Below are 15,113 nucleotides of genomic sequence, written 5' to 3' on the forward strand. Positions count from 1 at the left end.
CTCCTCAGTCTTCATCAGAAGGTTGATCGCAATCATAAATGGGTCAAGCGTCAGTTTGGTTCAATTCTTCACAACATGACCTCAACACATAATGCAGTGAAGAAAAACCACTACTACCTCCATGAAACCTTCAAACGCACCTGGGATGTTCTTTCACATGTCTACAGTGCGGAATAACTGACGACAATGGGACTCAAGGAAGAATTTGACTGGTCTGCACCTCCTCCGAAGAAATACAAGAAGGTCAAAGTTCCTTCCTTGGTGGCCAGCTCCTATTCTTCATCGCGCGACACTGATGAAAATGAAGACTTGGACGACACCGCGGCAGGTCCTACTACAACAACCGACCCCAACAACGCTGGCGCTCCTTCTTCAACTTGAAATTCTTCAGGAGCGTTAGTCCTCAGTTTCGATCCTTTTGGTCATTCGATGACAAAGGGGGAGAAATTTGAGTTAGTCTTCAAGCGGGTCTATTTTATTGCCCATATACAACAATTTGTTTTTGTTAAGTTACAACTCTCGTTCTTCTGAAACTTTTATTGGATCGAGTTGTAATCTTAAACCCGATGGTGCTTTGATACTTTTGATGCACTATGCTCTTGCACTATGCTCTGATTCTCTTGAGCTTCTTGAGCTCTGATACTCTTGAAGCGTTATTTTGCATGCTTGTTTCTCATTAATGTTATCGCACGCATGCTGGATTACATGAAGCACCATATTTCATCATGCATTTCAAATTCTTCATATTATATGTCAAATACGTGTATGAATTACAAGATATAGGGGGAGATCTCCATGATTCAACTCTTCAAATGTGCATTGCCTCAAAAGCAAATTCCTCACTATGCACATCTTCAGGGGGAGTTCTTCTATATCTTGTAATCAAATTCCTCAACATCAGTGTATACACTTCATATGTTTATCCCCGTTGAAAACTTAACCTATGTTGTCATCAATCACCAAAAAGGGGGAGATTGTAAGTGCATCTAGTGCCCCTTAGTGATTTTGGTGTATTGAAGACTTATAGGTTAAGGGACTAATGCGTTTGTGAGTGTACACAGGTCTATAAGTCTATAAGGAGTTTGATATTTACAGAGAAAGTCGACCCCTAAAAATGAAGTTCTTCAACTGAAGACTTTGATATTCTGAAGACTTTCTGAAGACTTTGAAAGTGAAGAAATTGGTGTGACCTTGAAGACTTGGTATTCATTTGTGGAACATGAAGCGTGAAGACTTTTGTTTTCGTAGTTTCATTTTCTCTTTCTTGAGTCATAGGAAACACCGTACTGTTAAAGGGGGTCGAGGAAATACTAAGGAAAAATTTCCATGTGATGCTCAACTCAAAATCCTACACCTTCCAATCCCTTCGAGTGAAGCCTTTGGAAATCTCATACAGTTCAGTCACTTTCTTCAGTGACAGAGACGAAGTTCTTCTGGTCGCTGATGAATTTGTTCTGACAGAGGAGTTAGGAATTCGCCAGTGTGGATTGCCTACACAGTGAGGAACATGATAGCCCTGAGGAATTTGAGAGTCAAATTTCCGACCGTTGTTGTGCTGCGCGCCAGCTGTCCCAAAATATCTTATCCACCTAACGGTCATATCATTGAGGGGCATTTATGTCTTATCATGTCGGGCTGCTCCCTAGGCTATAAATAGCCGCCCCCTACAACCACTAGCTGGTTGGCTGCTCCGAGAGAACTTGACACTTGTCATTTGAGAGCAACCCATCCTCCGAGGACTTTGAGCGAAAATCATCAAGTGAGGAAAAACCCCAAAACCAAACCCTTACAAACCCAAAGTGATTGAGCATCACTGAAGAAATTGATTCTGCGTGGATCCGACGCTTGTTACCTTTGAAGACTGTGCTTCTTCCAGACGGTTAGGCGTCAAGGTCTAGAGCATCCAAGAGGAATTGTGGATCGCCGAGTGACCAAGTCTGTGAAGGTTTGGAAGTCGCCTGAAGACTTACCACGAGTGATTGGACGAGGTCTGCATGACCTTAGTTCAAGGAGAATACGGTGAGGACTGGGTGTCCTAAGCTGCATGCTCAGCGACTGGGTGTCCGGGACTGCGTGTCCTCGAGTTTAAATACTCAGCCGCTCCAACCAGACGTACAACTGAGACAGCAGTTGGAACTGGTCTACCAAATCATCGTCTTCACCAACCAAACTGGTTCTATTTCCTCAACCCTTTCATTTCCTCATTACTGTGTTGAGTGTTTGTTCATATCTGTGTTTGAAGAATTTGACTGAAGACTTTCTCAATTTCCTCAGTTCAATTTCTTCAGTCTGTTTGTCTTCATCTTGTGTTATCCTGTGATTACGCTTTCTGTACTCTGTGCTAGTCTTCATTTCATCATGATGACCATGCGTGTATTCTGTTATGCTTACTTCTGAGTACTTATTCCGCTGCTAATAGTTCTTTGCTAAGGAATTTCCTCACCGGCAAATTCCTCAGTGAAGAATTCATAAAAATCGCCTATTCACCCCCCCTCTAGTCGACATAACGCACTTTCAACTCCTCAAGAGCCAAACGAAGACCACACTCTTCCTCAAGGGCATTGGAAAGATCCGAAATCTCATCGGCATAGTCACGACTATGCCCCTCCATCTTAGAGATGGTTTCTTCGTGAGCCTCGATCATGTCATTGGCTTCACCAAGTTGTTCCAAGAGAGCAACGAAGTGCTTCTTGGATTTGCCCTTGAGTTTACCCATAAAGGCCTCAAACTCATTCTCCTCCACATTAGTTCCCTCATGTTCATCAATGCAATCTGTCGAAGAAGAATGATTGATGATGGTAGTTTTGATGTTGGGGGTTACCTTGTTGTTGGCTTTAGCCATGAGGCACTTGGCGGTGATGCTTTCATTGGGTGAGTTGAAGAGAGACACCCGAGGAGTCGTTGCAATGGCAACGGAGGCCATGGCAACCGACTCACCATCATCATCATCATCATCATCATCATCATCCTCATTGTACTCTTCTTGTACCACTAAAGCCTTGTGAGGAGCCTTCTTGGTGAAATTGCTCTTGTTGGGGAAAGACTTGGCCTTGTCCTTAAGGATGAGCTTGCCACCATTGTCTTCCCTCTTCTCATATGGGAACTCCGCAACAAAATGACTCACATTGCCACAATTGAAGAAAGTCCTCACTCGTTGCTTTCCCTTTGCGCCACTTGAGTTGCTCTTGTTGAAGTTGGACCTTGAGTTCTTCTTGCTCCAAAATTGCCTTGAAGCAAGGGCCATGTGTTCATGATAGGCATACTTCGTATCTTCGAGGTTGCTCTCCTCTTCTTCCTCCTCATCTTTTTCTTCGACACAAACCTTGGCCTTCAAAGCAAGGTTGGGCTTCTTTGCTCTTTGGGAGTGAAGCACTGCATTGTCGGCGGTCTTGTCCAATATGCTCATAGCCACAAACTCATCCAATACATCACTTGAGGACAAGGTGTGGAAGTCCGGCCTTTGACGGATGACGGAGGACATGGCCTTGTGGTAGGGCATCATTGCCTTGAGGAATTTGCTCTTGATCCAATTGTCATCCGTGTCCTTGCTTCCATGATCCCGAAGAGAGACGGCGAGTTTGGTGACTCTCCGATAAAGTTCACGAGGTTCTTCATCTTCTTTCATTGCAAACTCGTCGGCTTCATCTTGAACCACTTCATAATTGGACCGTTGAATGCTTGCGCTTCCCCGATAGAGGGAAACCACTTTGAGCCAAGCATCTTTGGCCAATGAGTAGGGCCGGAGATGCGGGAGGTCTTCGGAAAGGATTGCTTCTTGGATGATGAAGAGAGCATTCTCGTTAAATTGATCATCCACGGCTTCTCTAGGAGTGAAGTTGCTCCGATCTTGCGGATAAAAACCTTCTTCAATGATTCTCCAAAGGTTAGTGTTCACATGATTTAAATGACGCTTAAAACGATAGACCCAAGAATCAAAATCCTCCTTTTTATCAATCTTGGGGGGAGGACCGGCATGATTCAAATGAGTAGACGAAATCGGTCCACCATACACGGGAGGAGGTTGCACATGGGCAAAGATGCCGGTGCCATTTTTACCACTAGACATAGGAGCTTTCTCACTAGTAGCTTCCCCCTTGTCAGGGTTAGCATCCGTCTCCGTGTTGGCGAAATCACCCACTTTCACGGGCGCGGTGGAAAGTTTAAGCCCTTCTAAGAATTCCTTAAACATGTCCTTGACCTCGGTCGTCATGGAGGTTTTCAATGTGTCCAACGCCACATTGAATTCCTCATGTGAGATCGAGTTACCCCCATCTCCCGTAGACGATATCGGATTCGCACCGGAGTGCTCTCCCACATCGTCTACGACGTCAACCATACTCTTCGGATGGTAAAGTCCTTAAAAAGAGACGAGGCTCTGATACCAATTGAAAGGATCGATATGGTTGACTAGAGGGGGGTGAATAGGCAACTAACAATTTTTAGATTTTCTTTAACAAATTAAACTTTGCTTCAAAGTAGGTTGTCTAGATATGCAACTAGGTGGACAACCTATATGATGCAACAATCACAAGCACACAAGCAAGCAATGAATAAAACACAAGTAAGCTTGCATAAGTAAAGGGATGAGATAACCAAGAGTGGAGCTGGTGGAGACGAGGATGTGTTACCAAAGTTCCTTCCTTTTGAGGGGAAGTACGTCTCCGTTAGAGCGGTGTGGAGGCACAATGCTCCTCAAGAAGCCACTAAGGCCACCGTATTCTCCTCACACCCTCACACAATGCGAGATGCCGTGATTCCACTATTGGTGCCCTTGAAGACGGCAACCGAACCTTTACAAATAAGGTTGGGGAAATCTCCACAACTTAATTGGAGGCTCCCAACACCACCACGAAGCTTCACCACAATGGACTATGGCTTCACGTTGACCTCAACCGTCTAGGGTGCCCAAACACCCTAGAGTAACAAGATCCGCTAGGGATTAGTGGGGGAATCAAATTTCTCTTGGTGGAAGTGTAGATCGGGGCCTTCTCAACCAATCCCGAGTAAATCAACAAGTTTGATTGGCTAGGGAGAGAGATCGGGCGAAAATGGAGCTTGGAGCAACAATGGAGATTAGGGTTGGAAGAGGTGAGTCTTCTTGGAGAAGAAGACCCCCTTTTATAGTGGGGGGACAATTCCAACCGTTACCCACCACTCAGCCCGCGACCCACGGAACTACCGCACCACAGGCGCGGTACTACCGCACGGGCCTACAGTACTACCACGGCGGACCGCGGTACTACCGTGGGCATGACAGAGACCAGACCTGACAAAAGGAGCACTAACAGGGCGCGGTAGATCCGCAGGAGCGGTACTACCGCGGCCCCATGCGGTACTACCGCAAGACAGCCGCAGTCCAGGCCCGGTAGGCACAGATGTAAAAAATTACATCCGTGACTACCTCCGCTGAGAAATTGTCGTGCAGAAATCTGACACGGAACTACCGCGACCACGGGTGCGGTACTACCGTGAAAGGTGCGGATGTAAAAAATTACATCCGCCCCTACCTCCGCACTTGCTACTGAACCTGGCCTGGCGCCACGGTACTACCGCACCGCAGCACCGTACTACCGCGTGGAGTGCGGATGTAAAAAATTACATCCGCGCCTACCACCGCTAGAGCAGTGGTGCCAGACCAGAGCTCGCGGTACTACCGCTCTAGAGGAGCGGTACTACCGTGCCAGAGCCCGGTACTACCGCTGGCTCCTGCGGTAGTACCGCTCAGAGAAGCAGTACTACCGCTAGCCTGAGAAGAGCAAGGTGGAGGCCTTCATATCGCAGAGACAAGGTGAGACGGAGGAACACTCCAAGGAGCTCGAGGAAAGGCGGTGCAAAAGGAAATGTGTACGTGAGATTCCACCCAAACCTTTCCAAAGCGGACCCCCTCTTAATAGTACGGCTCTCCTACGACTCAACTCCACCGAACCTAACCGTAGAGAAACGCCGTCTTCAATAATCTTCAAGGGGCATCAAATCGTCTTGTGATACCCCGCAGATGTATCTAAAAAAGCTTAATACACACGATTAGTCCGCAAAGGCATTGTCATCAATCACCAAAACTACTTAAGGACAAGAATGCCCTTACAATCGTAAAAATGCAGGCAACACTGTGCCGTGCTGATAGAGAAGCACCAAAAATCAACGGAGACTGGGTTGTCAAATCAAGTACCGGAATGCATGTACATCAAATCGAATTGATGCGGCCATCGCGCGGGGTGCAGAAGGGCGGCTATTTCGGGACGCTGGTGCGGTGGACGAGCACTTGGCTGAGGCCGCCGCGGCATGATTTACTCGTCGCCATGGATGGTCACGACAACATCGGCTTGTAGATGAAGGAGGCTACGACCTGCAGATGGATGGCACAACGGCGCTTGTGCAGGCAAAAGAGGAGGAGGCGGCCAGCAACATACCGGAAGCGGGAGGAGCAGGCCCACCGGGCGCGGCTTGCGTCGCCAGGAGGACGGGACCGGCCTAACGCATGCTGGGCACAGCGCACGTCACCCGGAGGCGACTAGAGGGGCGCGGCAGCGGGCGCATAGCTGGTAGGAGGAGCGGGGCGGCGGCTGCGTTGCCAGGAGGAGGAGCGCGGCGGAGGGGCGTTGCCCGAAAGAGGAACGGCGTGGCGGCCGGTGTCGCAGGAGGAGGCAGGGCGGCAGTGGGAGGGTGGTTAAGTGGATAAGGTACACAACGTGTCTAGCCGGGTGAGCGATCCGCAAAACTCTGCCGACCAGATAACACCTCGCACTACGGGCCGTACGATACACATGTATCGAGTGGTCACCGCACGGCCGCTCGGTTCGCCCAGGTAGCGCGCGTGCACCTTTTAGACTTTAGGTTCCAAAAAAGCCCCTAAATGGACTCGTTTACGTGCGAACAGGGGGTCAAATGGAAAATAAAAAAATAGCCTGGATTCGGCTGAACTGAGAGCATTCCCTCATTTTTTTTTCACCTACCATACGTATCGGGCACCGCCGCCACCCCTGCCCGGCGCGGCGACGCCGCCCCTCGCCGCCAGGCGCCAGGCCCGCCCCTCCCTCGCCGCTCCGCGCGGCCGCACTACCACACCACCCCGCGCCGCCACTCCCTCCTCACGCCGTCCGGCGCCGCCTCTGCTGACGGCTCGGGAGAGGGGCCGCCGCCGCCGCCGCCTGGTCCACGTCCAACTCCCACCACCCTTCGTCACCTCCTCCGCTCCAGTTCAGAGTCCAGACCGGGAGCAGCCGAGCAGGAGCCAGGAGGACCAGCTGACCGGGGCGTCCGACGCTGGTATGATCTGATCTGATCTGGTCCCTCTCTTCCCTTGTCTGTCTCCCAATTCGTTTATCCTACCATGAAGAATCAACATGCGAACTTGTGAAGTTTTCTGAAAATCTGAACTACTGAACTTGTGTTGCCTTTGTTGTCTTCATGAGGTTAGAGAACTTGGAATGATATTTGGTAATTGTTAATTAGAGAGATTGGATTGGTAATTTTTTTTTGATAAATAATTAGAGAGATTGGATTGGTATTTGTTGATAAATAATTAGAGAGATTGAATCATGTGGCTGTCACTTGCTATTGCTAATTGCTGCTCCTATATTTCCAGTTGCTTGCTGGTTACTTTGTGAGTTGTTACTAAGTTTTGAGTCAGGAATTATCATTTATATGAAGTAGAGATTATCATGTGGTTGCTGGTTACTCTGTCATGTTGTTACAAATTTTGTTATCTATTGATTGGTGTATTTATTGCTAAGCATATATTTTTTATGGCTTAAAAAACCGGACATCGAACCTGTGAACCGGTGGTCCGAACGGTAAAACCGACAGCCTCAAATCTGATAGAACGCAGTTGAAGGTTTTATGCCGTCCAAAACGGTATTTGGCTTGCGCAAAGAATTGGCTAAATGGTTGTAACTCACTGGTAATCGAAACTGATAGAATGCAGTTGAGGCTTTTAACCAACAGGAAGCTTACTATGGCCCTGAAGCGGCTGTCATTATGGAGTGCAAACAAATGGGTTCAGAGTTTGCAAAATCTTATTGTGTTAATTGCTTCCGTGAATCAAACTCTGAGAAATGTAACGAATATATTTCCAGCCGTATGAATCAAATGAAGTTTTGGGAAAGATCTATCCCAGACTTTATTTCTCATCTTATTGTAAATGACTTATTTATTATTTGTGGAATAAAGTCTATTTGCTGTCAATTTTTTTTATCAATTCGCACGGCTGAAAATATATTCATTACATTTTTTGTACTTCAACTCTCTGATTGTGTTCTTGAAGATAGTAAGAGATTGTTCTTCATTCTTCTTGCAGGCCAGTCTTGAATTTTTTTTATGATGCATTGTCAAAGAGTAATGGACAATTAATGGCAACCCGTCTCCTCTCGCGTCAAAATCTGAGGAAGCTGGCTGCTTCCTTCACACTCCTTAATCCATCCCAGAAGATACTGCTTTCACCTCCCCCTCCGGCTCACAGGTAGTGAAATCGTTTTGTTGATTCTCATCTCTTTCAATTCTTAATTCTATGTTTTCTGCATACCACATGGCCAAAATTTATACCTCATTTGCTTGTTCATGAAGTGTCAGAATTTATCAGTTGCAGCTGATTCATGCAACCAAAATGTAGCTTCATAATTATAATATTTCAGTATGAAGTGTGGTTGCATTTTTCGCATAGTAGTATCACTAGACATGATTTGTCTAGTGTGGCCTACTTCGTCACTCAGTTTCTTGTCTGAAGTGTAAACATAAGAAGTGTCTAGCAAGTACGTAAGACATAACTTATCGTTTTGATCATATTTTATCCACAAGTTGAATTTAGTTTTCCTCATATTTTGCCTTCTAGTTATTGCAGATCTGATGCTATTTCCCCTAGCAAATGCTTAAGCCCCTTTTACCCGTTTATGTATCCACGGGGTGTTAGATGGGCTAGCTATGAATCAGTGAATCTGGTTTTGTCTGATGATGGGAAACCCAAGTTTGAGATTGAGGAGGTGGAGCCTTCCAAGAAGGGGAGGTTTTTGACAAAGAGGCGTTTGAAGCTTCAGAGGAAGCGGGAAAAGAGGAAGAGGAAGGAGGCCAATAAAAACGATCCACGTCGTATCAGACCCAAGGGGAAAAAAATAAAACAGAAATTTCCTACACCTGAAGCTCGTCTCAAATACAAGATCGAGAAGGTATCAACAAGTTAGCTTTATTTTCAGCTTTATTTTCTTTTTTGTCCATTTGGTTTGCTTTGTTACTTCCTTTCTTTTTTCTATATTATAAATAGGACTTGCTAATTGCTACTCAATATTTAATCAGTCCTTTATTTCTATCCCATGAGTATTGTGCTTTCCTTACGTTACTTTTTTGGTAGCTATTTTTGTCATGATGTGGTTGGTTCATTTGGAAACTGTGACTGATCATTTAATATTGTTGAAAATGACATATAGTCTTCTACCAGGATTGGCCATCATTTAGTATTTGCCGTTTAAAATTAGCTTGTTTGATGGAAACTTTCAATACCATCGAAGCAAATGGAAGATGAGATGCTTAATTTCTCTTTTGATTCGTGGAAGAGGATTTATTAATATGTGGTGTTTCTCTTCCAGTCCAAATTAAAAGAAGCTATGTTGGTTGAGAAGCTAAAGAGGTACGAGGTTGCGAAAGCTGAAGGCCCTGTCGCCAAACCAGATGATCTCGATGGTGAGGAAAGATTTTATTTGAAGAAAGTTTCACAGAAAAAGTCAAACTATGTCCCGATTGGAAGGCGAGGAGTATTTGGGGGTGTAATTCTGAACATGCATTTGCACTGGAAGAAACATGAGACTGTCAAGGTCATCTGTAAGCCCTGCAAACCAGGGCAAATCCAGGAGTATGCAAATGAGATAGCTCGGCTGAGTGGTGGTGTCCCTATTAATGTTATTGGAAATGACACCATAGTCTTCTACCGAGGAAAGGACTATGTTCAGCCAGAAGTCATGTCACCAATTGATACACTGTCAAAGAAAAAGGTAGGTATGATAGTTTGTTCGTTTACTTGTTTTCCATTGATTGTCTCAACTCTCAAGTTGGTGCTTGCTAATGGTTGGTAGTAAGTACTAGCAACTAGACACTGCAGAAAGTTTTCCCTTTTGCTTCTCTTTTGAACTTTCTGTTATTTTCTTTGTGTATGGCAATGTTTTGCTTATAATACTGAAGAAGTGCAGCTTTCAAGAATTTATGTTTTAGAAACAAAAAGTATTGTAAGGAAAAAGAATAATCAACAAAGTGGCACAATTTTGTATTTAATACACAACATTGTAAACTGTAAGATGCTCAACATTATAAACTTGAACATGGTTTGACAGTTAACATCCATTCAGAGTACGTCAGCAGCACACCAGCAGCCTGTTCCTAGTTCATATGTCCAAAACCACAGCTTAAGTTCAGTGGCAGTATTTGGTTCTGATCATTAGTCATCAGGCTGACTGTATATACGTGCACATCTTTCCAAATGGCCCCTGACACATGTCTTCTTTTTATCCCAGGCACTTGAAAAATCAAAATATGAACAATCACTGGAGACAGTTAGGCGTTTCATTGCAGTATCTGAAAAGGAGCTCGAACTATACTATCGGCATGTTGCACTCTATGGGAAACCACAACCCCAGAATGCTGATCTGGTCCATGGTGATGGTAGCCAAGCTTCTTCACTGGAAACAGAGGATATGAATCACGGAAAGGATCAAGCTTTCTCTGATGTCGACATCATGGATACATCCGAGTCTGATGAGGAATATGATTCTAGTAGTGAATCTGATGCCAATGATGTTGCGACTGGAGATGCTACAGACAGCTCTGAGGATACTGATGTTTCTGATCATCGGCTGTTCTAGGCGATGAGTGAGGTGCAGTAGTTACCTCTCGTGGCACTCTTCTCTTCATAACATTGAGTTGCTTCTGAATGAGCCGCAACATGATGGCATTGGTATTTCTCTTCATTTCAGATAGACCTGACAGTTCCCAAGACAATGTTAATGTGCTAAATCACTAAGGGTGCAAGTGGGGTGTGACTGCCCCGTAAGACGATGTCCTGACCTGAAAACCAAGCCAACTAAACGCCGCTGGGCAGACTGCATTTGTTCAAGAGGATTGAAGCTGCTATGTCGGCTTTGTCCGGTGGGCATCCCACATATCCCGCAAGAAGAGTTGGCTGCCTCCCGATGGAACTCCACCAGGTCCATCTCCTCCTAGAAGCTGCAACCGGCAGCAGTGCCACCACCTCTGTCGCCAGTGTCCCCTGCAGTGCATCATGTCGCGTTTGCCATCAACATAGTAGCCAATTGTGCCAACTGCCATCAGCAAAATAGCCAAGAGAGCTTGGATTTTGACCAGCCTTTTTCTGTAGGTCCTATATAAATTTCATGTTCCAGATAGTAAAGACCCAACATTGCCCTTTGCTAAGTTTAATCACAATTCAATGCGATGGTGGTCACCTCACACACCGCTGGCAACCTCCCAGGGTGACGCTAATGATATCTGAATGTTGTTCTGCAATTCTGTGCATTGGTGGTCCGCGCGTTGATGCAGTAATCCTGCATCTCATTTTTTGTCTTGTGATTAAACTCTGTAGTTCTTGCTCTTTAGTACTCCCTCCATAAAGAAATATAAGAGCGTTTAGATCACTACTGTAGTAGTGATCTAAACGCTCTTATATTTCTTTACAGAGGGAGTAGCAGTGACCTCAATCTGCAATTACTCGACCATTAGTGAGCTCTTCATGCTGAGAGAACAGAGGACAGGCAGAGGCTTTGGTCCGAAGCAACATTTCCAGTTGCTCTGTCTGAGGCTTGTGTGTTGCTGAAGCTTTTCTGTTCACCGAAGCTTTTATGCCTCATGTATCGCAGCACTAATGTCGCCGGCCTAATCGCATTCATGCAAACACTTTAAGTGCCTCTATACTTGCTTGAAGAAAACACTTTAGTTAGGTCAAAATATGACTTTACCATGGAAAACACCTCCCTGCTTTATGCACAGGAACTCATCCATGGCCTCCCATCTGCCACCAAATGCAGTTGATAAAATGTTGTCTCATGTTTCCAAAAGTGCCCTCAGCCCTCACGGTCAAAAAGGGAGCAGTGATTGTGGGAGGCCTTGCAGTTGCAGATACGCAGCTGTCTAAAGGCCAAAGTGTACAATACCAGGGTGGCCTCCTGTATTATACTGTTTGCCCTCACTTTTTGGCAGGCCATCATCGTCTGATCCACTGGGATTATTATTTCAGGTCGGCCTTAGTTTGGTCGTGATTTTGATGACATGTGGGCCCAAGCTCCGTAATTAATAATAGTGTTGTGTAGCATCCATCAGATTTGCAAAGTTGTACTCCCTCCGTCCCAAAATTCTTGTCTTAGATTTGTTGGATGTATAGATATATCCAACAAATCTAAACAAGAATTTTGGGACAGAGGAAGATTACTCCTAAGGGAGATTCAGATAAGTCCAAGAGCTAGCATATACGTGGATCAATTGACCTTTTGGAAAATGAAACATATTACTCCCTCCGTCCAGAAATACTTGTCGGAGGAATGGATGTATCTAGACGTATTTTAGTTTCAGATACATCCTTTTTTATCCATTTCTCCGACAAGTATTTCCGGACCGAGGGAGTACTACATTGTTTCTTATTTATGCTGACGGGGAGCACCTCAATCATACGTTTTGCCGTACCGAGAAAAGCCATTGTTGACGACAAGTTTGGTTTGTATTATCAAAGTATATACCTGTACAAGTGTACGTACGCGATTCTTTATAAAACAGAGTGTATCATCTAGTCCACCAAACGCCTTCATAGGTGTAAATGTAATGGTCATCTTGCTTAGTAACAAACAGAATAAAAGCTTGCTCGACCTCAAAAGTCAACACGATCACAAAAGTAGTCATGTTTTGTTTTTTTCTGAAAGAAAAATAAATTTGACAGGAATGTGGTCGTCCACTACTTCGCAAGGAGCAATGGCTTCTTCTTTTTTACTTTTTGACAAGGCAAGGAGCAATGGCTAACGTATAAAAGAGGTGCATACACAACGGTGTAGCCGGGGCACAAGGGCACAGGGTTGCTTTGCCACCATCCTGGGATGTCCACTAGGCCCTCTTGGCTGTGTAAAACTACCTCCTAGGAGGATGTAAATTCCCCTTTCTTTCCAATGCAATGAAACGCAAAAGCCATTTGCGTTTTCTCGAAAAAGCCCAAGTTCGGCACTGTAATATGTGTGTTCGGCCTGGGGCTTGCCCGGGTCTATGCCACTGTGCATACTGTATACATATGAGATGTACCAATAGTAGAGAGCAATAGTTGAAACTATCAATGCGCTAAAGAGGGAATTAACCATACATAACACTCATGTTACTTTGCAATAACTAGTAGCCTAGGGAGCTTGGGAATTAAGACCCTAATCCCTTGGCTTAGCTATAGCTTTTTATTTTATGAATTTTTAGATTTTGCTTAGCTATATCTATAAGCTCAAGGATTGGGGACCCTTTGGGCCTTAGCGAGGCGTACAGAAGGACCAACGCGTCCTCGACGGTGAGAGCACCCATCGACAAAGCTAGCCCAGATGAAAACCCAAGTTTGCAATAGATAGGTTCGTACTCGTTGACACATCACAAGGCAAGGTCGCGTAGATCAAGACGCCCGACGCCCCCGAGGCTGACAACCAGTACACAGTCGCCAACACCTGCATCCATGCATGCGCGTGAAATGAGTTTCTTCAAATAAAATAGTATAGAAAATATTAATTTAGACAATGGTGAGTTAGAAAAATAACGTAAAGAGATTATACTTATCCACTCAAAGGCGACAATGGGCTAGGAGAAGTGGTCGCGCGGCCCCTCCTCCCTCCAGCCGTGTAGGTTACTGAAAGGAGCCTCAATGGGCCCAGGACCACCAAAACACCACTTAAGCCAAAGTGAGCTCAGCCAGATTCACACTCAACCCCTCTTCATACCTGAATATATTGCTCAAAGGACTGCCGTGGCAGTGAGTACAGAATTACATAGGCACGGTGCAACGTGCAGAGAGGTACGAACGCCACGAGAAGACGTCCTCCTTGTCTTGTGTGTGTACAAGACGATGAGACCATAGGTCGAGAGCAGAAATAAGGCTCCTTAGGGTTATTACAGAGCTTTGATCGATCGTTCTAAATACCATGTCATTGCGTGCTGTCCATATCATCCATAGTAAGGCCAAGAGGACCGAAGGCCATGTCGTGGTCGGGAGGTGAGGGGGAGTAGGGACGTCCCATAGATCTGTGATGTTGTTGGTTTGTGGCAGGAACCCCAACCGTTGCCAAATCCTTTTGGCAAGAGGACATGCGACGAAGAGGTGGCTGGAATCTTCGGGTAGCCCAGTGCACCGAGGGCATATGTCTGAATCTAGTATATGTTTGTGTGCAAGGTTGACCCTGGTGTTGAGGCGGTCTTTGAAGAGGAGCCAGTCGAAGACTTTGAGGTTCCGAGGAACCTTGGTACTACAAATGAGAGGAGCCATGAGGTCGTTATCTGGCCGCGCCAGGAGGGCAGTGTATGCATGCTGGGTGGAGAAGCCAAAGCCATGTCGAAGGAACCGTTGATCCCCCCCCCCCCCCCCCGAGGGCATGAAATCCTGCAAAATAGCCACAAGCGACACAAGCTCTTGTTCTGCCGTGAGAGAGAGGCGATTACGGAGGTTAGCTTGGATACCGAAACGCAAAATGTTAGCCACTTTAACCAACTGTAGGGTGGAGTGTGAGAATAGGTTGGGGAATGAGATGGCAAGGGGTTGTGAAACCAGCCAAGTGTCTAGCCAGAAATATGTGTGTGAGCCACTGTTTGTGAGCACGAAAGAAATATTTTGTAGAGAAGGGATTTGTTGTGAAATTGTGCGGCATAGAAAAGAGGTTGGCGGGGAGGAGGGTACTAGAGCGTTAGGGTGTTGGAGACAAGCCACTCCATCCAGGGTGTTTGTGCATTGGAGTGCTTTTGCTGCAAATTTCATAAGGAGGCAGTTATTTTGGACATGAAGGTTTTTGAGCCCTAGACCACCGTTTTTTTGGTAAACAGACATTTTTCCAAGCAATAAGACATTGAGCACCTGAGCAAGCATCCTCTCCTGCCCCCAAAAAAAGCCCTACTCA

The 15,113-nt window shown here is 45.7% G+C and overlaps 1 protein-coding gene across 3 annotated transcripts; it reads left to right on the forward strand.

Annotated features, from left to right (window-relative positions):
* The first annotated feature begins 6,905 nt into the window (after window positions 1-6,905).
* LOC123072596 (CRM-domain containing factor CFM9, mitochondrial) lies at window positions 6,906-11,447 on the forward strand. Of its 3 annotated transcripts, XM_044496176.1 has the most exons (6): window positions 6,908-7,266; window positions 8,297-8,458; window positions 8,828-9,158; window positions 9,576-9,977; window positions 10,494-10,853; window positions 10,953-11,447. In XM_044496176.1, exons 2-5 carry the CDS (start codon window positions 8,349-8,351, stop codon window positions 10,839-10,841), a joined length of 1,191 nt encoding a protein of 396 aa, XP_044352111.1. In that variant the 5' UTR covers window positions 6,908-7,266; window positions 8,297-8,348; the 3' UTR covers window positions 10,842-10,853; window positions 10,953-11,447. The 3 variants fall into 3 exon arrangements, with proteins under 3 accessions (XP_044352112.1, XP_044352111.1, XP_044352113.1); XM_044496177.1 differs by having other exon boundaries at window positions 6,906-7,266; window positions 10,494-11,447; XM_044496178.1 differs by having other exon boundaries at window positions 8,837-9,158; window positions 10,494-11,447.
* The last annotated feature ends 3,666 nt before the right edge of the window (window positions 11,448-15,113 follow it).

The sequence above is a fragment of the Triticum aestivum genome, chromosome 3B, assembly GCF_018294505.1.
Source record: "Triticum aestivum cultivar Chinese Spring chromosome 3B, IWGSC CS RefSeq v2.1, whole genome shotgun sequence".
NCBI classification, from domain to species: Eukaryota; Viridiplantae; Streptophyta; class Magnoliopsida; order Poales; family Poaceae; genus Triticum; species Triticum aestivum.